The 16,990-nt window shown below is 48.4% G+C and overlaps 10 protein-coding genes across 10 annotated transcripts; 2 read left to right on the forward strand and 8 right to left on the reverse strand.

Annotated features, from left to right (window-relative positions):
* Positions 1-158: 158 nt before the first annotated feature.
* Positions 159-2,460, reverse strand: BJ212DRAFT_1323742 (uncharacterized protein). The gene is made up of 10 exons (XM_041334505.1): positions 2,220-2,460; positions 2,132-2,173; positions 1,993-2,077; positions 1,899-1,943; positions 1,739-1,843; positions 1,533-1,691; positions 1,435-1,481; positions 685-1,384; positions 361-637; positions 159-304 (listed from the first exon to the last, which is right to left on the reverse strand). The coding sequence occupies exons 1-9, from the start codon at positions 2,266-2,268 to the stop codon at positions 535-537; spliced, it is 1,335 nt and encodes a 444-aa protein (XP_041197431.1). The 5' UTR covers positions 2,269-2,460; the 3' UTR covers positions 159-304; positions 361-534.
* On the forward strand, positions 2,461-4,269 carry BJ212DRAFT_1323757 (uncharacterized protein). Its single transcript, XM_041334506.1, has 9 exons — positions 2,461-2,737; positions 2,793-3,062; positions 3,118-3,165; positions 3,230-3,261; positions 3,389-3,523; positions 3,575-3,674; positions 3,722-3,788; positions 3,844-3,908; positions 3,963-4,269. The coding sequence occupies exons 1-9, from the start codon at positions 2,617-2,619 to the stop codon at positions 3,977-3,979; spliced, it is 855 nt and encodes a 284-aa protein (XP_041197432.1). The 5' UTR covers positions 2,461-2,616; the 3' UTR covers positions 3,980-4,269.
* On the reverse strand, positions 3,850-5,105 carry BJ212DRAFT_675465 (uncharacterized protein). The gene is made up of 6 exons (XM_041343783.1): positions 4,842-5,105; positions 4,652-4,783; positions 4,444-4,596; positions 4,344-4,376; positions 4,183-4,290; positions 3,850-4,131 (listed from the first exon to the last, which is right to left on the reverse strand). The coding sequence occupies exons 1-6, from the start codon at positions 4,933-4,935 to the stop codon at positions 3,998-4,000; spliced, it is 654 nt and encodes a 217-aa protein (XP_041197433.1). The 5' UTR covers positions 4,936-5,105; the 3' UTR covers positions 3,850-3,997.
* A 1-nt stretch (position 5,106) lies between these two features.
* BJ212DRAFT_675516 (PIG-P-domain-containing protein) lies at positions 5,107-5,978 on the forward strand. Its single transcript, XM_041343784.1, has 3 exons — positions 5,107-5,366; positions 5,423-5,541; positions 5,595-5,978. The coding sequence occupies exons 1-3, from the start codon at positions 5,179-5,181 to the stop codon at positions 5,798-5,800; spliced, it is 513 nt and encodes a 170-aa protein (XP_041197434.1). The 5' UTR covers positions 5,107-5,178; the 3' UTR covers positions 5,801-5,978.
* Positions 5,979-6,268: 290 nt separating this feature from the next.
* Positions 6,269-6,647, reverse strand: BJ212DRAFT_1232877 (uncharacterized protein; the record flags this gene model as incomplete). Its single annotated transcript, XM_041329511.1, has 2 exons — positions 6,269-6,495; positions 6,551-6,647. Coding segments are annotated over 2 exons (324 nt in total), but the record flags the coding sequence as incomplete, so codon positions are not given.
* Positions 6,648-9,388: 2,741 nt separating this feature from the next.
* BJ212DRAFT_676171 (uncharacterized protein) lies at positions 9,389-10,642 on the reverse strand. The gene is made up of 4 exons (XM_041343785.1): positions 10,594-10,642; positions 10,324-10,535; positions 9,523-10,273; positions 9,389-9,474 (listed from the first exon to the last, which is right to left on the reverse strand). The coding sequence occupies exons 2-4, from the start codon at positions 10,466-10,468 to the stop codon at positions 9,468-9,470; spliced, it is 903 nt and encodes a 300-aa protein (XP_041197436.1). The 5' UTR covers positions 10,469-10,535; positions 10,594-10,642; the 3' UTR covers positions 9,389-9,467.
* Positions 10,643-10,758: 116 nt separating this feature from the next.
* BJ212DRAFT_1444555 (PIN domain-like protein) lies at positions 10,759-11,668 on the reverse strand (the record flags this gene model as incomplete). The annotated part of the gene is made up of 3 exons (XM_041337977.1): positions 10,759-11,145; positions 11,199-11,442; positions 11,508-11,668. 3 exons carry the CDS (start codon positions 11,666-11,668, stop codon positions 10,759-10,761), a joined length of 792 nt encoding a protein of 263 aa, XP_041197437.1.
* A 493-nt stretch (positions 11,669-12,161) lies between these two features.
* Positions 12,162-14,105, reverse strand: BJ212DRAFT_1323814 (Formyltransferase). Its single transcript, XM_041334507.1, has 7 exons — positions 13,896-14,105; positions 13,739-13,872; positions 13,609-13,683; positions 13,476-13,558; positions 13,134-13,427; positions 12,983-13,084; positions 12,162-12,933 (listed from the first exon to the last, which is right to left on the reverse strand). The coding sequence occupies exons 1-7, from the start codon at positions 13,922-13,924 to the stop codon at positions 12,523-12,525; spliced, it is 1,128 nt and encodes a 375-aa protein (XP_041197438.1). The 5' UTR covers positions 13,925-14,105; the 3' UTR covers positions 12,162-12,522.
* On the reverse strand, positions 14,099-15,333 carry BJ212DRAFT_676276 (uncharacterized protein). Its single transcript, XM_041343787.1, has 5 exons — positions 15,068-15,333; positions 14,897-15,019; positions 14,697-14,828; positions 14,457-14,643; positions 14,099-14,398 (listed from the first exon to the last, which is right to left on the reverse strand). The coding sequence occupies exons 1-4, from the start codon at positions 15,243-15,245 to the stop codon at positions 14,561-14,563; spliced, it is 516 nt and encodes a 171-aa protein (XP_041197439.1). The 5' UTR covers positions 15,246-15,333; the 3' UTR covers positions 14,099-14,398; positions 14,457-14,560.
* On the reverse strand, positions 15,264-16,921 carry BJ212DRAFT_676270 (uncharacterized protein). The gene has a single exon (XM_041343786.1). It carries the CDS (start codon positions 16,629-16,631, stop codon positions 15,423-15,425), a length of 1,209 nt encoding a protein of 402 aa, XP_041197440.1. The 5' UTR covers positions 16,632-16,921; the 3' UTR covers positions 15,264-15,422.
* Positions 16,922-16,990: the final 69 nt, after the last annotated feature.

Genomic DNA, 16,990 nt, shown 5'->3' on the forward strand with positions numbered 1-16,990 from the left:
TTTTTCACCTTTGAAGTTCTACAGTTATAGTGTGGTAAGCTGCCTGGACCACTGGGTACTTGTGTGAGCAGGAGTGCGGGACGCTCAGCGGAGCTCTCGTAAGGGTGGCTGTTAGAGGCTAACTTGAAGTAGGCGGCCTTCTAATTGAATTTGAAGATAGTCTACCACGTGCACTGGCGCATATTATCTGGAGGCCACCTCTCTCAACAGTACAGTGGACAAAACCCATGGTTACAAGTCCCTACAGGACGAACATAACAGCGACTACATGTAGACAAAAGACAGACGTTATTACTAATTAAAGGTTTGGAATGACATCTTCTCCACACGAACGGAATTCCGAGACTGAAAAGTATTTAGCAAACAGACGGCTAAAACATATGAATGACATACTTAAAACAAGAATCGATAACATAAAGACTAATGCGCGGGTGCTATTTTTTTGCCTAGAAGAAGTCCGAGTCCATCTCTTGAAGGTAGTGGAGCATTAAAGTTGCGAAGAGCACGAATGGGCGATACGGAAAAGTGAATCGATCAAGCATAGAAGAGTGGTGTGAATCGTGCGGGTGTGTTCGCGCGTGTGAAAGAAGAGAACGGTGCACGAGAAGACCTGTACGGACGAGTATCGTTACTCCAGCTGCGTTGAGTAGATTAGCTTTGTTTATTGGAAGACAACAGCTCTACCTCGAACTCGTTGCAGAGCTGGATCTGGAAATTGTATCGGCAACATGGGCCCTGAGATGATATGTAACAGGGTGGGGCGCGAATGAGGCGGCTTGAAAGGTATCGCTGGGAAGACCAGGTGGGGAGTAGAAATCGTTTACAAACGCATCGTGCGCAACGCAGCTAAGACCGGAAGCCAAGGGTGGTGAGTGGCGAGATCCAAAGACAAAAGGAGCAGCACAGGGATTAAGTCCAGCATCAGATGTTTTCGATAGCATGGGAGACTGGGCATATGCAGCAGCAGCCGAGTCAACCGGATGGATATTGTCTTGGATGAATCGGACTTCCAGGCGTGAGGTCCCATAGAACTGTCGTTGAAGTGCGTCTTTGGCTTCCTGAGCATTGAAAATATTCACGTATTCGACTAGAGCGCTCGTAGTTCCATTGCCGAGCGTAGTAGAATCCATAAGCTTCACCTCCTTAATAGGACCGAAAGGATAGAACAGAGGATGCAAGTCACTGGTCTGAGCAAAGAGAATGGTTGGCAAGTTCGATACCACCAGCTTCGAGGAAGGTGCCAATGAGACATTCCATTGTTTGGTGGCGTTTTGGGGCGAACTGATGATCGGAGGTGCGGGTTGGCGATCGAACTCCATTTCCGGAAGTGACGAAGGGTTCGAGGATGCCAGCATCATCGTCCTGTCTGCGCCATCTAAGAAGCCTGTCATGAAGGATAAGTAAGACGTATTTGCGACTGGATTTAATTCACACCTTGAGAACGTTGTACAACGGCCCAAGATACATCAAGAGTGTGTCCTCTGAGGTGTCAGTAAGTTGAGTTTTGAATCTCGAGATAAATGCTTTAATACTTTATTTGCGTTCGCGAGAGTGCATTCATTGCATGTTTGGCTTCCTCGTGAGATGACATTACCACGAACCCGCGACGGCGAGATGCATTATCGACAGTAGCGAGAATCACAGCGTGCATAACAGTGCCGAAGCGCGAAAACAGGGCGGAAAATTCAGGCCTAGTGATTCGTGAGCATGAAAGGTGTGGGGCTAAGAATATGCACACTTGGTGAGATCAAACGGTAGACCGAGGACGTAGAGATTTCGACGCGCATCTGAATTCCTGCCAGTGCTTGGAGACGACATTTTGCTATTGGCGGGTGTCACGATACTTGGAATGGCGTATATATGCACTGTTCAGTTTCCCTGTATTTGAAAGCACTCACATAGAGGAACCACCGATGTTGTAACCAGACATCCGCAGAGCTTTCCTGTCATGTGGTCAGTCGGTACAGTCAAGTGAGAGCGTACAAGCCTTGCTTAAAGGCATCGTGTGTGAGAAAATATAGCACGCAGTGCGGCGTGGTCGTTTCGTCACGATGAATCTCCGCACGTTGTACAGGACCTATGTGGGATACATAAGGCGACCTGGTGGAAACAGGAAAGTGACAGTACGAACCAACAGCGTTATTGAAAATGGATTCGATGTCCTTCAAATTGACTTCGCATACAATCAGACCAGTTTTTTCCCGCTTATTTAGACCAACCATTTTCAGGAATATTCTCAACCTTGATGGCAAATGTATCGCGAGTCATGGGGAATGAAACTAATACTGTGATAAAAACAAACGATTGTGCTCGACAAGAAATAGAAAGGAAGAGTGCGATGTGTAGCTGTTTAAAGCTGTCGTAAGCGACACGAAACCTGCAGCGATGATGGAAAGAGAACAAGAAAGAACGGCAAAGTCCACGAGTAGTTTGGTTGTATTTATGTACGCGACCACTCACGTGAATTTAACATTTGTAGGCCATGTCACAAAGAAGAAGCGTGTTCTTCTTGCAGCTGAGCTCTGAGGGGTAATCGGTCATCTGAGCAACAACCGACAAGAGCTGCCGCGGACGGCCATCGAATCTACACCATTAAGTTGAATCCAGGTTCCAAGCATGTCCAGGAATATCCTCCTCAACCCAACCCTGCCGTCCTCAACCCAGCTAGCGCTAAGACGCGCAGGTTACGAAACACTCGATGATCTATCCACCACTTCCGTGGAAGCTCTTTCTAAGGGTGCGTAGCATGTTCATTTCCGCCGATCTGGCTGGAAGAAGATGTAACCCCGCAGAACTGGGGATTGATATCTCCGACTCGCAATCCATAATCACCGTATCACAGCGGCCTCCAGGACCGCCTTTGAGTCAATCCTTGGCTTCCTTGATATCTAGATCACAAAGTGTTGCGTGCAGCTACGCAGCTGTAAACACGGCACTCGGTGGCGGTCTTCCGAGGGGACGCATACTAGAAATATCTGGACCCCCAGGCAGTTTCAAAGAAACCCTTGCACTAGATTATACTCGAATTTTCGCTGAGGCAAACGAGGAGGTGATATTTATTGGTAATTTATTTTGCGTTTGACGTGTCAATCCACCTTTCTGAGAAATGGAGTGTAGATACCCAGAATATGACAAGCCTCGCCACGATCAAGAAAACCTTCTGCAGTACGCAACACGTCACGCATTTCCGCCGGGGTGAACAGCAGGAATAATAATAATATAATAATAGATTCTTCCGCGGCTGCTGACTATCAGGACCTCGTTCGTTATATGCACCTCCATACCCTCCCGGATCTAATGATATTCATACATAACTTACTATCTGAAATTCACACAAAGGTACGCAGCCAATCGATAACGTCAAAACCAGACATGAATAGTCAGATAGACGGGGCTTCTCGTTCTCAATTCAATTTCATTTCCGTTCCTATCTCATCCAGATGTTCAGTCCTTCAAACGGACAGCGCTGTTGGAGAAGATCCATCAGGTATTTTTGCAAGCAAGTGCATTGAATAATTTGACAGTGAGAGCAAAGAGCACCTCGCCATGATTAGTAGCCTCATTCCAATTACAGATTATCACAACTTCCCAAATGTCAACGAAATTGCTCAATGCTGATGGCTCTCCTGGAAACTTTGAAACAGGAGCAAAGGCTGTGATGGTACCACAACTAGGTAAGCTCGCTAAAACGATGTCACACATTGCTCACTCATATGCACAGGTTCAACCTATCTACCAAACGGCCGATCCTATCGATTGGTAATTGTGCCGGAATCACGAGCAACAGGGCAAGACAAGACAAGGTTTACTTAGATGGTATCCAGTGCTAACTTTCTGTGACAGAGTAGTACAGCTTCTTTCATCTCCTACGCACCCTTCAGGACAGGCCCGGCATCAATATGATCTATGTAAGTGCAGCCCGTGCATGCCACATCGATAATTGATGACAAGTGTGTCGCCAGCACAACATGGAGCATGAAGCGTTCTCCACCATTCTTCACGGATCTTGGTATCCATCTTGAGGTGCAGTGATAACTTTGTCAGGTGTGATAATCATGTCCATCTTCCAATCGTGGTCGAACATCGGCACTTGTCCATGTTCCAAAAGTTGCTGCTCCAAAGCTAAAGCGACTTGAGATTACCAGTTAGAATGTAGTTCCGCGCTGCCCATGATGTACCAACCTAGTAATGGTTTTGATCGCCCAGTGGAGGAAGAATATGATGTTATGAATCGATCATAGTAGCCCTTTCCATGCCCGAGCCTCGAGAGTGATCGGTCAAAGGCAACACCTGTAGTGAAAGAGGATGATATCCACGAATCGCGTTGATTCATGCATACCCACCTGGCACGAGGATTAGATCCAGATTGCTACAGTCTGCATCGAAAACTTGGCCAACAATCATTGAGCTTGCATGACGATTTTGCATCCAAATTTGACGCACTACTTTGGCGTTTTTCACTCGACCACTCAGGCGTCGGTTCCGGAATGCCCCACAAACCAGATGGAAAGCTGCGATAGTCTTCTTCGGTGTATACTCGCACGAAGTCCATATAGCCATTGTTGGATACGATGCTAGGAACGAATAAACTCTTCCCTGATAATTTGGTATAAACACATGCTATCAGACTGGGGTAAGGACCGTTACGCACCTAGATCTCCAAGAATGTTCAAGATCAAAGAAGTCGTCTGAACTTCGGCTGCCGGCATACTAAGATAACAACTGACAGTCTTGCATTGCTGGAATGCGGGCAGCGACAAGACTTTTTCGGTAATGGCCTGTGCTTCCGATGCAGAGCATGTTAGTCGTCAGTAGCTCAGCATTTAGCATTTGAGAATCACATTGCGACTGGATATCAGACTGGGATAATTCCCGGAGGGTCGTGGCGATCGCTTTGCGGAGTGCCCTTTTATTAGTGCTTTGAACGATCGACATGAGTTCTGCCTGACCCAGAATATGAGCGAAGATCAGTGTTTAGTGGAGAAAGTGGGTCCAACAAGTTGGCTCGGTTACGAAACGCAATTGTAAATCCGCGAGCAATGCTCAGTCGATGATCGATGATGATCGTACTACACAAAGACGTGACGGGCTTACTAACGGGCGTCTATTCTCCGACTCCAAGTTATTAATATTATTCCCGACCTCTGACAGCACTTCGCAGACTTGCGTTTAGCGCACATGGAGACCACGTCTCCAGTAGTTTCATTTCCTCCAGAACCACCTGATGAACACCGTAGTCGCGCACCAGAATTCTACGGTTTTGTAGCCTGGACTTCTACATCTGTCGTGTTTGTCTTCTACGTGCTATGGGCCTTGCTCCCAGATGAATATCTTGTCTGGTTGGGCGTGGAATGGTATCCGAGTAGGTGAGTCACGCAACTTTCTGTATCAGAAACCTACCCTTACTGCGCATCATATCGAGGGAATGGAGTCTGCTTCTCCCGGCATACTCCATTGTCGTCGTACTTTTGACGTACTTTGTCTATTTTGCCATCACCATCGCACGTACTCCAGCCTTCTCTGACCCCAGCACGTTCATTGGTGAGCAATTTCCGAAAATAATATATGTAGCTAGGGGTCTAAACAGCAGGTAGATACCAAAGCACACCTTCCTGCGCTAGACGCAAATCAGCATTTCAAACCCGCGGATCCGGATGTTATCCCTGAGCTGTACGACATTCCGATCGGAATCGTCAATCGTGTGGTGTATGGACCGCACCGCTCGCCAAATGAAAAGAGACCGTCAGGTGAAAGCCCGAGCAAGGTCGACAAAGTTCAAGCATCTCCTAAAGCCCCGTAATTTAACATTGCGGCGAATTCTACAATACAAGTGCTAGCTAATGGTCGTTGGATCATAACCCGTGCATTGAGTGTCTAATATTTTAATCAAAACTCATCAATGTGTGGTCAGTCTTTGCATTAGTAGGTAGGGCATCGAGCCTCCTGTAAATAAGTACGTGTCATGTGCGAATCGAAGGGAACGGCTATTTTGTGGAGCGATTGAGTGGGTCGCACCGGAAGTCGTTCTACCCCACTAGAAGTCAGCGCGATTTAACCCCCGAACGGGGCGAAGACGGACCTGACTAGGGTGGTAGTGACGAGAACCCGCCTCAGCATAATTATTATTATCATCGTAACGATAAGCTGGTGCCTGGCTCAATGACGACGAGGGCGCCTCTGCCGGCAAAGGGATTGAGAGTATAGGGCATGTTCTTTTCGATTCGTCCCTATCCGACGACTGGGACCCGGTCCACCCGGTGACGGGTTGCGTCCTCGTGGCAAGGCTGTGCGGAATCCACCTGAGTCTTGTCGGTGGCCGGCCGGCATCGTGAACATGGTGATTTACGAGAGGCTCCTCAAACCCAACCATAAAGTTGGTGCCCTGAGATGGGCTCTCCATCAAAGAGGGGTTGATGCCGTGTGTCTTCAGATGGCGCTTGGCATTAGATCGTACGGCAAAGTGTCTATCGCACGATGATACCGGACACTTGTAGGCTGTTGGACACTGCAAAGTCAAAAATAAAGAGCAATTTACTTGGCTACGACGCACGTTTGGCTCCCGAGTGGGAGTTCATGTGCGTGTTCAAACCGCTGGGGCGCGGGAATATCTTGAGGCAAACGGAACATTGGTGCATTTTGGACCTTTTAGAGGATCTTCTCCTTCTTGGGGTTGTATTTAGTGGAGCGAGGGAGTCAATGTCTCCGTTGGGACCCCCAAAAGGAGGGACCACATCGGGAAGATGTGACGAACATCCTTCCTTGGGAGAAGCCACCCCAATCCCTGTGTCCCTCTCTATGACGTTTCCGCAGCTTCCTGCTGCTGGCCCATCATAAAAAGAGCTGGGAGACAAATGGGGAGGTGAAGGTGGCGACGAAGATTCGCACGATTCCCCCGATGCGTCTTCATCAGGGTCGTCAAAGCTTTCCAAAATCCTTGCGTTGTCCGGGTCCGCTACTGGCCTAAGAGACTGGCGACCCAACCGAAAGGTCATAACAGATGGTATAGCTAGCTCCTGGTCAACTACGGGCATCGTCATGCCCGCATTCGGGGGAGGCGTACGAATCTGGAAATGGGCAATCATCTGGGACATGTCGAGACCCGTCTCCATGTCGGGGTCGTCAGGATATACGTATACCGTGGATGAGCTGTCTAGTGACACTTGCTCCCGCCCGGTGGGACTTTGGCTGCCTGGATAGTCCAGTGGCTGAATGTCGAGACGAGCTGTCGGGTTTATTTGCTCATCATCCTCGCCATTGACCCATCCCCTGCAAGCAGGGAGAATGTGGGAGGCACACTGTTTAGTACGAGAGACCGGAGATGGTAGGAATGCGGAAGAAGTGAAATAATCGAAGTTTTGAGGGTCGTACTGCGCAGAGGATGGGAATGCAGAGGTTGTCCTCTGGGAGGACTCTGGATATCCAACGGACTGTGACGAAGAGGGTGACAATTGTTGTTGGTGATCATTCACTTCATGCTCGTTGGTGGTACAAGAAGCCATGAAGTGTACGCTGAGGCCTTGGGGAGAAATGTCACCGTCACTAAGGTAGGAATATTGCCTAGAGGTGCGACTATGGGATGACTGGATCTCCGGTAACAGATGTTCTTCGGTGCCGTCGAACGGCATGACTAGGCTTGAAATCGGACCAAGAAGCTGGGGCACAAGCCCTTGGCCTCTCATAGAACTAAGTAGTTGATGGCATGAGTATCGAAGTAGAACAAGAACAAACGAGCGCACAAACTCTAAGACTATAGTCGACTGCCTTTTTGTACCGTGGGAGGGAAGCGCGAAAGATAAATGCAGAGAAATAAGCTCTTCTAACTCGGGGCGTCCAGGGAAGTGTTAGGAATCTATGTGAGGAAGAGTGCCGCTTTTTGTTTCGCCTGTAGTCAGATAAAAGCCGAAAAGCGTGTGCTCTGCGTGCGTGTCCATCAGTAAACATGAGGGCTCGCGCCTGGATCTTGCGGGGTGATATGAACGAATTGAGAGACGTGGCTTGCACCCTTTGGGTACTCAGAATTAGAAAAAGTCCACCCCCCCTTCGTTTTGAGAACTAGCCCTATTTGACGCTCCATGTCCTTTATTAGTTATGCATGGAATCTCAGTGATCCAACCCAAACAATAAATCTTGTCGAGATTCATGATATCCATCGTTCCGGAAACTGCCCTGGATACCAATTGCAATCAACTGAAGCAATCATTGACACCGTTTGGCCATATTTCAACGAGGCAATAACATTGCATAACATCTTCCAACGGCTACAAAAAAAATCAGCATCGTAAGGCTCCAGAAGCAGGGTTATTGGTGGGTAATTATACCCCCATTGTTCTGGAACCGGGGGGATGGTTACGCGGGCTTTCGCCCGATCCAAGTCTCAGCGACTCATTGTCGTTGATGTAGTGTTTTCGTGACTAGGAATTTACACTCCGCGACGCTTGCGTGGCAGAGGAACGACGTTCGCTGCGAGTTTTGACGATTGCAATTGCGAGTAAAATCGCGACCTGTGAAGATGCTGATCAGCTGATGATGGCACATAAAATCCGAAACACAATTGAGATTGTCAATCGCAAATAGCCCAACAAGCGGTATTCCGATTGCGCTCGTTAGAAGTTCATGAACGGAATCTCGTAATACTGACTTGGTACCGCCGACGGACGAAAAACGACCTTACAATCAATCAAGCAAGCTCCAATACCACGCATTGATTAGATTCCGCTTTAATTAACGGACTAATCTGAAAGTACTACGCTACAGACTGCCTGCATGCACGGCATGAACAAACACAAATAGATTAAATACTAGAAGAAATTAAACCAAAAGGCAAACTAGTACCTAACTGGATGCTCGTCAACCTCATGTATTTCTAGTCCGACATCTCGGACCTTCCTCATTCCGACTAACAATTATATACAGTGACGAACGTGAAGTAGATATCGGAAATAACGAGCTTGAATGTAGAATGCAGTGGATTCAACCTTAAGGCGCTTTGCACCTGTTGAATGAATGGCTTATTTAGTAAGTAAATTAATGAACCTTACGACAGTAGCACCTGAACACACCTAAACTGTTCAAGCCTACTTCCTACTATCGTCTCTTGCCGCTCTTCTTGGCCGAGACCAGACGACCTGCCGATCACAAATTGTGGACTATTACGAATCCCCGTACCTCCCACAGCCTTCAGGGTTCTTCCGGCCCTGGATACTACTTCGGTAGACAATGGAAACCTGACCTTGGGCGGTGCAGATCCTAACTGACTGCGGCAGCCAGGCTGCCGGCCATCTGGAGTGATCGTGGTCTCGCGCCTTCTAAGCACGGTATTCTTCTGTGGGCGATTAGACATGTTAGATACGATAACAATCGCCACGGAAATTTTGATACGAACCGAAGGGCGTAGATCCTTGTTTAGGGCCCACTTATTCCACCACCCATTGGCAACTATCTCCGTGCGTTTTGCGTGTGCACTAGCCTCAGTCACTGTATATTCTTTAGCTCGTCCATCTATGTCAAATTCGACATTCGCACCGTTGTCTTCCGGAGTAATAGGACCAGAGGTAGAAGATGACTGAGGCCGGAGTAATTATGTCATCATCGATCGCATCGATATCCCCGGGCGCTTCAATGTCGAGAACATCACGCAAGTCAGGTCCTTCGATTTCATCGGCAGCACTCGGCGGCGGCGTTTCCCGAACGAGGATACTAACTTTCTCTTTCTTGAGCGGTAAACATTGATGCAAGGCATGTCGCGTGACTGTTCTCACTGCCGTGGGACTGGGGATGACATCCGCGCCGAAGTCGTCTCCGTTGTCATGATCACGCCGTCCGGGGTTATATGGCCGTACAGGTGAAGAGAGATCAGGTGTGGCTGATCGGAAGTAGGATGGGGAAGGTGATAGGTACCCATCTTCTTGTGTGACGGGATCCAGGGGCTCATCAAGAATTTCGTCCAATTCTTCAACTACAATGACGTTATCGGCATGATCGGGGAGGTTTTCTTTTTCAGATAGGGGATATGAGATACGTGAATTGGGCATCAGATCGTCTGCGGCTCGTTCCACTCGCTGTTTTGACGTCAATGGAGAGGGAAAGAACCTTGAATGTGTGAGAAGAGAAAGGTTTGTGGAAGACGAAGCCTGATTTAGTTTTATGCGTTTTGCAGCGAGGTCTTCGTCAAGTATATCGACAAGTGTCCTCTTTCCGCTACCTTTACCAGACATTGCCGTTTTCTTTGTTGGCGCGGAGTTACTACGAGTAAGGGTAGCTTTTGGTTTTGGAGCTGTGGGAATACTGTCAAATGTGTGGGCATCATCGGCACTGAGGAAATACCGAAGAAGGTAAGCAATCCGCTACTCTCAGGCTCGGCTTTTGCTTTGCCCTTTCCTTTGACTGAGCTAGGCCGATTAACATTATTGGCCTGAAATGGGAGGGGCTTCACTGTGCGAGGTACGAAGCTCGGATTGATATCAATCATCGGTAGAAGTGTCACTGGATCAACGTCCCCTTGAGCCAGCTTTCTCGCCAAGGCAGGCTCTATGTCACTTTGAGAGAAATCAATAAGAACTAGAGTCTCCATCGAGCAATTGTTCAGAGACTGACCCTCCGATGTACGATTCCTCTTTATCATCCCACTCAACTCCTTGGGGGATGTCCGTCAAGTTGACCAACCTCTCATCCAGGGGACAATAGACACGCTGGTGCAAAAACACCTTCTCCGCCAGACTATATGCTTCTAGATACCCTTTTGGCACAGACTTCTTCCCTTCAAGTCCTTATAGCCCGCACGACCTGCTCTACGCTCCTATATTTTCGTAGCAATGACCACGCAGTCTTCAGCCCGACTCCTGGAATGCTCGGCAGATAATCACATCCACTAAGGATGGCCATAGCCCTGAACTGAGCGTCCGACCATCCAAGAAGTGATATGCCCCCTTCAGCAGCAGTTACGGATCCAAAGTCGTCCTTCGAGATTGAAACGATAGTACTTGAAATAGAGTCCAGCTTGAAGAGCACCTTTCGACATCCGAAGACAAGCAGATCTGAGTCTTCGGTGATGATGCCATCCACAAGACCGATGCGCTCCAAATACGCCATTTGAGCGTCGGCCTCATACGGTGCAACCACGTATGGCACATTTTCTGCGCGCAGGGCCTAAAGTAAAGAATATATCAGACGAATGTCTAGCTCAAAGATTAACAGCAGACTTTTATGAGTTGGTACGCCATCTGAGGGGTTACGTCGACACATTTAACAAAGTATTCCCGGGCTTCTTTGTGTCTTCCCTGGGATGCCAGCGTCTTTGCCTTTGCAAGGTTTTCTTCCCTCCGCTGCTTGCGCTCAGTCTCAGTGCCCATCTTGGCCGGGAGTGGTCCACCGTCGAACACAATATACGGGCGAATTTTGTGATGACGGAGTAAGCGAACACGCTGCATAGCATAATCAACATACCTAGGTGAGAAGGTGAGCATACCGACATCCGCGAACCGCGCCCGGACAAGCAGAGAAACACTAACTTTGTGGTGGGTTTTCCTGTGGCTATCTCAGTGGCACAGGCGTATACGCCTCGGTGAAGCCAGACATAAGCATCCACCGCAAGTGTTTGACCAGCGAAGTCTGAGAGGTGTCGGTGAAGCTGGATTGACTTCAGCAACGGCAAGAGACCAGATATCCCCATGATTGAATATTTGTGGCTCAGAAAGCCCTGCTACGGATGAGGTGCAGAGTATTGGGAATTTAAGTTGGCAGACAAGGTCTTTGTCTGACTAGCTAGTGGACCAGGATCATTATGAACAAACAAGGACAAAGAGACGCGTCGCGTCCGACGACGACGCGTCTCATGACCGCGACACTGTCGTCGTCAAGACAAGTCATCAATCATCATCTCATCTTCCTCAAGTGCTGGTAATCAGAATGTTTCAATTTGTATTCTTTGACAAATCCAGGGACATAGCCTACTTCGTTCAAGTCGCAAGTGCTAGTATCAGACGGTTCACATCCTCAACTCGATCTACCGCTGCTGTGCTATTTTGATGTGCACAATAAGTACTACTCTGGCATAGATCGTTGTCGGGTGTTTAAACGTTTATGGGCCATACTGAAAGGAGCTTATCGGCGACCCCTAAAAGATATTACAAACCCCTGCAGGTTTACTGCAGGTGATGTATTACATATAATTGTTTGCGTACTATCGGATTGGACCAAGCTAAAACTTATTGAACAAACCTACTACACACCTCTTCTTCAAGGGTTGTAAGGCCTTCGATACATGATTAGACCTATTGGACAAACCCACTGCAAACTTCTTCAAGGGTTGAGCCGATATAATCCTGACTTGATCCTGAACCACATGCATCCCCACGAGGCACTTCAAGCTTCAGGGACGATCATTAGCCGTAGACCTGGGACTGTGGCGGACCTTTCCCGGACTGCGCAGCGTGCTTCTCTGAACATGAATCGAGTCTGGCCCGTAACAAGCGCTCGAGAAGTACTTCTTTACGACTAAGTGATACACTGATATGAAAGAACCCTCTAGAAAAGTTTTAGCATACCCTCGTGTAGCAGGCCTAGCCCCTTTACTCCATTCCACCATTCCTTCGCAGCCAGAAGCGCACGATCTTGGGTCTTTAACTTTTTAACACTCAGCCACTCTCTGTCAGCACAATTTATGAGTACTGTGTGTGTACGTGGCGAATACACTGCCCAACCAGGCTCAACAGGACCCAAATCATCATGGTTCCTGGAGACACTGAGATGATGCAGCTGAAGAGTGCGTCCATCGAGCATTGTGGTCGTAATAGGACGTTGGTGTGAAATGGCGCGAGAAAGTCGGACTATATCCAATGCGGTTTGGGATGCAAAGTCAACCTGTGCATCGGAAGCGGATATCACAGAAGCATGAGGTGTGGTAGATAAGACTGGAAGTTGTGGGGTGCTACGAGCCTAGTCGAAGCGTAAAAATTTAGAATTAGCCAAGTTTCCGAGGACTCACGCTTCCTAGTAACATATCTCGAAGCACTGTGACAAGCAAATCTCCTCCGGTCTGGGCCAGCTCCACGGACATTGAAGGAAATGTCGCGCTTTCTGGAACAACCTGCAGTACAATGAGTCATGCATGATTGTTTGCTCGCCGTGTTACTCGCCATTCTCTCACAGCCCCACACACTTCCAGCATCAATCCCCTCCTTCTTCTCCATCATATCAATGACGCATACACCTGTTACATTTTCTCCTCGCATCAAAGCTCTCTGGATGGGCGCCGGACCTCGATATGCAGGTAGTAAGCTCGGATGAACGTTAAGTCGCTGATCTGGCGGAAAGAAACGTAGGAGCGAAGGGCGGAGAATACGTCCAAAGGAAGCAGTAACGAGAAGATGAGTTTCACTGGCAGGGACGGAGACGTGAGCTTCGTTGGTATTCGTAAATGGTGGAGGAGGCTGCATAGAATATGAGGCCGGTTTAGCAAGAAAGAATGTAATGCGCACCATCCAATCCTTGAAGTCAACCTTTCGTCGTGGTATAGTGTGAACTGGAACCTCGAGAGATTCTCCAAGTAGTTTGAGTGGAGCTGTTGAAGCAGGCGTAAGTATGTTACCACTGAAAGAATTGCATACGCACAAATTGATAAATGAGAACCCCGTCGACCAGTTTTCACGTCTGGGTTGGTAGCGATTGAGATGGACTGCCAAACATCTATATTACCGGTCAACATGAACCTTGGATTGCCTACGTTATGAGCTACACTTACCTCGGGCGGCGTGCAATTGCTTGAAGACCTTACAAGAGAATTCGTCGCGACCGAAGAAAAGGATGTCGAATGGCTTCTTTGCGGCATTGCTACCAGTGTAGAAATGTGCGTTCAAGCATTTTATTAACAGGCGCCTCCGCGTGGAATTGACCCGCACAGAGTTATATAAAACGCTTGGCTGTGCATATCCGATCGTCGATGGACACCTAAGTATCCACCACAGCTCGAGAAGCGATCTGCAAGGGCAACGTATTAATTGGGGGAAAGTGGGTCATGCCAATAGCGAGGCATCCGCCGAGCCTTCGGGTCGGCGAAGCTTTCGTCGATTTCGCCTTCTTTCTTTGGCACAATATGTCCGGAAGGTTGGCTACGAATTACATGCGACACATTATAGGTTTCTTTCTCTTCAATTGACCAGTACTTCTGCACATGTTCGCGCTCATCATGCGTTATATCCTGCCTTACTCAGTGTTGCTGCAACCTTGTTCACTTGTAGCCATACATGCTCTTTAGTACGCTCGCCAGCAAATCTTTCCGTTCAAAAAACTGAGGCTTTGAGGACCATCTTGGGCAAAACTTTTTCATTCTACCACGTGGCAGGGCACTGCCAGATGTCAACTTATGTCGGGCAGAATGGCAGGCCGAGGTTCCGTCAAGATTCTGCACAAAGACATTGGCAATGGTGCCAGCAGCGCACAAAAACGAGTCCAGTAATTACCTATGCGTCATTGACCAGAAACAATATTGCAACGCAGGACAACATAAAAAACACTTTTTTATCACCAAGTTTCAAAGAAGGATGGGCAAATGGCAAATCGGCTCTCATATCCATGCTCGGATGCGGGCGCGGGCGCCGTTCAGAGGAGAGGCATAGAGGCTCTTATTGCGGTATTCTGAGTCACCGGCTGCGTGCACATTAAATTTCTGCTTTGACAGTCAACAGAATCTAGGTACGTACGCTTGAAGATTCGTGACACAGAGACATGACCATGCTGCATTGCTGAAAGCCGTGGTCGAGGTAAAACTGGTGTAGTAGAAACCACAACGAGTGCTGGTGACGACGGCAAAGGCGCCGGTATCCAATTGACATCTGTGATTAATTGAAACAAGGCACCTTCTGTTGCTTAATCTGAAGGTCTAACAGGAGGGGGAACGCACCCTTAGGTTGGAATGCAGCGATTGTGGGTCTTTTCTGTTTCCTTCTCAGGATGCCAACCTCAGCGGCATCATCTTGACAGAAAGCCATATTGGTGGAGGGAGAATGGATACCATCCACATTTTCTATGATGTTGCGTCAACTCCGTGAATGAGAAGTAGATCAATTCCTACCTTTGCAATTTGTATATTGCTGAGATGGGGGTGGTGAATGCAGTACCTTGATGTCGGAAGGAGCGGTAGTCCCAATCCGTTCGATACAGGGTGATGAAGCCTTGAATACGTCAGAGTCCTTTTGGTCAAAAGACGAGCACTTGTCAACAATCATGAAAGAATGGTGACGTCGACACATTGAAGAAATCCACCTGGAAGTGCCCAACCGAAATTGATGAAGAACACGGGGACGGAACTACCGCACCATTTTCGTTATTCCGTGGGACGGTGTCTACATTAGCCAAGAACACGCCGCGGGTTGAGTCCAGATGACATAAGAGTATGTGAGCGTCGGAATGAAATTCATCAACGGGACTCACATACCTTGAAGCTGCATGACACGACGGCTCACCCCCGCCATCGCTTTTGCCCGACGAGCTTCTTTGGCAGCCTGGTCTGATAATTGAACACTATGATGTACCTTCACGGCGTCTAACGTAAGAGAAGATACTCTGGACTGAAACGCCCCAAACTTCCTTGTCATCTGTTCACGCAAGAGTGCCACTTCTTTCTCGGTCCGATTTTGGTCTTTGACCTGGTCAACGATCTGACTACGAAGGTGATCCAATGATATATTGGTCTTGGTATAGTTGATCGAGGCCAAGTCCGAGAGTTTTTGCAGGTCCTGACGCAAGGCAGCGTAGTCTTTCTTGCACTCAATGTGATCCTGAATCTGAGCAGTGGGTCGAGCGCGAAGACATTTCTGGGGAACGTCAAAATCTTTACAACTCCGCGCGCATTCAGCAAGTGGTTGGTGATCTGGACTAATGCATGCCTGCAGTGCACCAACCGTGTCACGCCGCACGCTCATTTGACCTTGCTGGGTGGTCATGATGTTGGACAGGTGATATGATTGTCGACCCGGTTCCTCACTATCGGACGACCGTTTTGTATGGGTATGGAATGGTTCGTCCTTGGACTGTGCCAAAATCGGTTCATGGGCATTGGTAAGCAAAGCGATTTGATCCTCAACTGCAGACAGCGATGACTCGAGCGAGGCAACAGAACGACGCAGAGACAAGATGTCTTGTGAGATAGAAGCCAATTGACCTGAGAAGATAAGGAGAAACTGGTAGAGCAGAGGAAAAGATGCAGTGGAAGATGTCGTGTCCGAAAAACCCAAAGGATAGCCAGAGTCAGGGGTGGAAGGATTCTGTATGAAGCTTTCACTAGCATGATCAAAGAAGCCCATATTGGAAGCGGAGGAGCGAGTGTTTGATGGTCCGCACAAAGAGCCGTCCGACAGTCTGTTGAACGGAAAATATATGATCGTGTTGGTCAGACCAGTGGCTAGAGATACTCCGCGAGCATCAAGGGCGGAGAGGAAGGCAATAAGGGAAAGGATCTGGAGAGGATCAACAGCCATGCTGATAGAGCTTAGGGATAGAATTTTCTGCAGAAATTTGCGAGGAAACGGACTCGAGAGATGTGAGGACTCAACAGACATGTTTAATCGAGACTGGTCTGCTTCATGATCGGTCAGTTCTGGAATCTGTGCCAGGCCCCTCAATCCAGGACTCATCATGTAGCTGACTGGTATCAAGTATGCTGAATATACCAATCATGGACTTTGATCCAGTGAAAAGCCGTCTGTTATATATGGCCAGGCCTGGTGAGACTCTACGATAAACTTCTGTTTGTGCCGCCGCCGTCGATATGATGAATTAGGGCAATCGATGAAAAAACAATTTTGATCGCATCGCATCCGCGCGTACGTTGCCGGTCTTGCATCGTGACTTCGCTTTAATTTGCGGCCGTTGTGCAATATTTTGCTGGTGCACCTTCCGATTACCTCGCTGCCTGCAGGCTGCTGGGCTCACACAGGCTTAGTCATCCTCCCCCAGGGGCCAGCACATGGTGCGCAATTGAGTCTCAAAACACCGT

Source organism: Suillus subaureus (genome assembly GCF_016647635.1).
Source record: "Suillus subaureus strain MN1 chromosome Unknown BJ212scaffold_4, whole genome shotgun sequence".
Taxonomy (NCBI): domain Eukaryota; kingdom Fungi; phylum Basidiomycota; class Agaricomycetes; order Boletales; family Suillaceae; genus Suillus; species Suillus subaureus.

Excerpts from the sequence above, each read along its gene's own strand:
- BJ212DRAFT_1323742 (XM_041334505.1), bottom strand. The coding sequence starts at position 2,268 with ATGACTCGCGATACATTTGCCATCAAGGTTGAGAATATTCCTGAAAAT. Across the intron at positions 2,078-2,131 it reads CATTTTCAATAACGCTGTTG|GTCCTGTACAACGTGCGGAG; the intron begins GTTCGTACTGTC and ends TATCCCACATAG. Across the intron at positions 1,385-1,434 it reads CGTTGTACAACGTTCTCAAG|GCTTCTTAGATGGCGCAGAC; the intron begins GTGTGAATTAAA and ends CCTTCATGACAG.
- BJ212DRAFT_1323757 (XM_041334506.1), top strand. The coding sequence starts at position 2,617 with ATGTCCAGGAATATCCTCCTCAACCCAACCCTGCCGTCCTCAACCCAG. Across the intron at positions 3,063-3,117 it reads CGAGGAGGTGATATTTATTG|ATACCCAGAATATGACAAGC; the intron begins GTAATTTATTTT and ends AATGGAGTGTAG. Across the intron at positions 3,789-3,843 it reads CCGGAATCACGAGCAACAGG|AGTAGTACAGCTTCTTTCAT; the intron begins GCAAGACAAGAC and ends TTTCTGTGACAG.
- BJ212DRAFT_675465 (XM_041343783.1), bottom strand. The coding sequence starts at position 4,935 with ATGTCGATCGTTCAAAGCACTAATAAAAGGGCACTCCGCAAAGCGATC. Across the intron at positions 4,597-4,651 it reads GAACATTCTTGGAGATCTAG|GGAAGAGTTTATTCGTTCCT; the intron begins GTGCGTAACGGT and ends CCAAATTATCAG. Across the intron at positions 4,377-4,443 it reads GAGTGAAAAACGCCAAAGTA|ACTGTAGCAATCTGGATCTA; the intron begins GTGCGTCAAATT and ends TTTTCGATGCAG.
- BJ212DRAFT_675516 (XM_041343784.1), top strand. The coding sequence starts at position 5,179 with ATGGAGACCACGTCTCCAGTAGTTTCATTTCCTCCAGAACCACCTGAT. Across the intron at positions 5,367-5,422 it reads GTGGAATGGTATCCGAGTAG|GGAATGGAGTCTGCTTCTCC; the intron begins GTGAGTCACGCA and ends CATCATATCGAG. Across the intron at positions 5,542-5,594 it reads TGACCCCAGCACGTTCATTG|ATACCAAAGCACACCTTCCT; the intron begins GTGAGCAATTTC and ends AACAGCAGGTAG.
- BJ212DRAFT_676171 (XM_041343785.1), bottom strand. The coding sequence starts at position 10,468 with ATGATTGATATCAATCCGAGCTTCGTACCTCGCACAGTGAAGCCCCTC. Across the intron at positions 10,274-10,323 it reads CGGATTGCTTACCTTCTTCG|CTCCAAAACCAAAAGCTACC; the intron begins GTATTTCCTCAG and ends GTATTCCCACAG.
- BJ212DRAFT_1323814 (XM_041334507.1), bottom strand. The coding sequence starts at position 13,924 with ATGCACAGCCAAGCGTTTTATATAACTCT. Across the intron at positions 13,085-13,133 it reads TGTGGGGCTGTGAGAGAATG|GTTGTTCCAGAAAGCGCGAC; the intron begins GCGAGTAACACG and ends ATTGTACTGCAG. Across the intron at positions 12,934-12,982 it reads GAGATATGTTACTAGGAAGC|GCTCGTAGCACCCCACAACT; the intron begins GTGAGTCCTCGG and ends CGCTTCGACTAG.
- BJ212DRAFT_676276 (XM_041343787.1), bottom strand. The coding sequence starts at position 15,245 with ATGTGTCGACGTCACCATTCTTTCATGATTGTTGACAAGTGCTCGTCT. Across the intron at positions 15,020-15,067 it reads GCAATATACAAATTGCAAAG|AAAATGTGGATGGTATCCAT; the intron begins GTAGGAATTGAT and ends GCAACATCATAG. Across the intron at positions 14,644-14,696 it reads TGTGTCACGAATCTTCAAGC|CCGGTGACTCAGAATACCGC; the intron begins GTACGTACCTAG and ends ATGTGCACGCAG.
- BJ212DRAFT_676270 (XM_041343786.1), bottom strand. The coding sequence starts at position 16,631 with ATGATGAGTCCTGGATTGAGGGGCCTGGCACAGATTCCAGAACTGACC.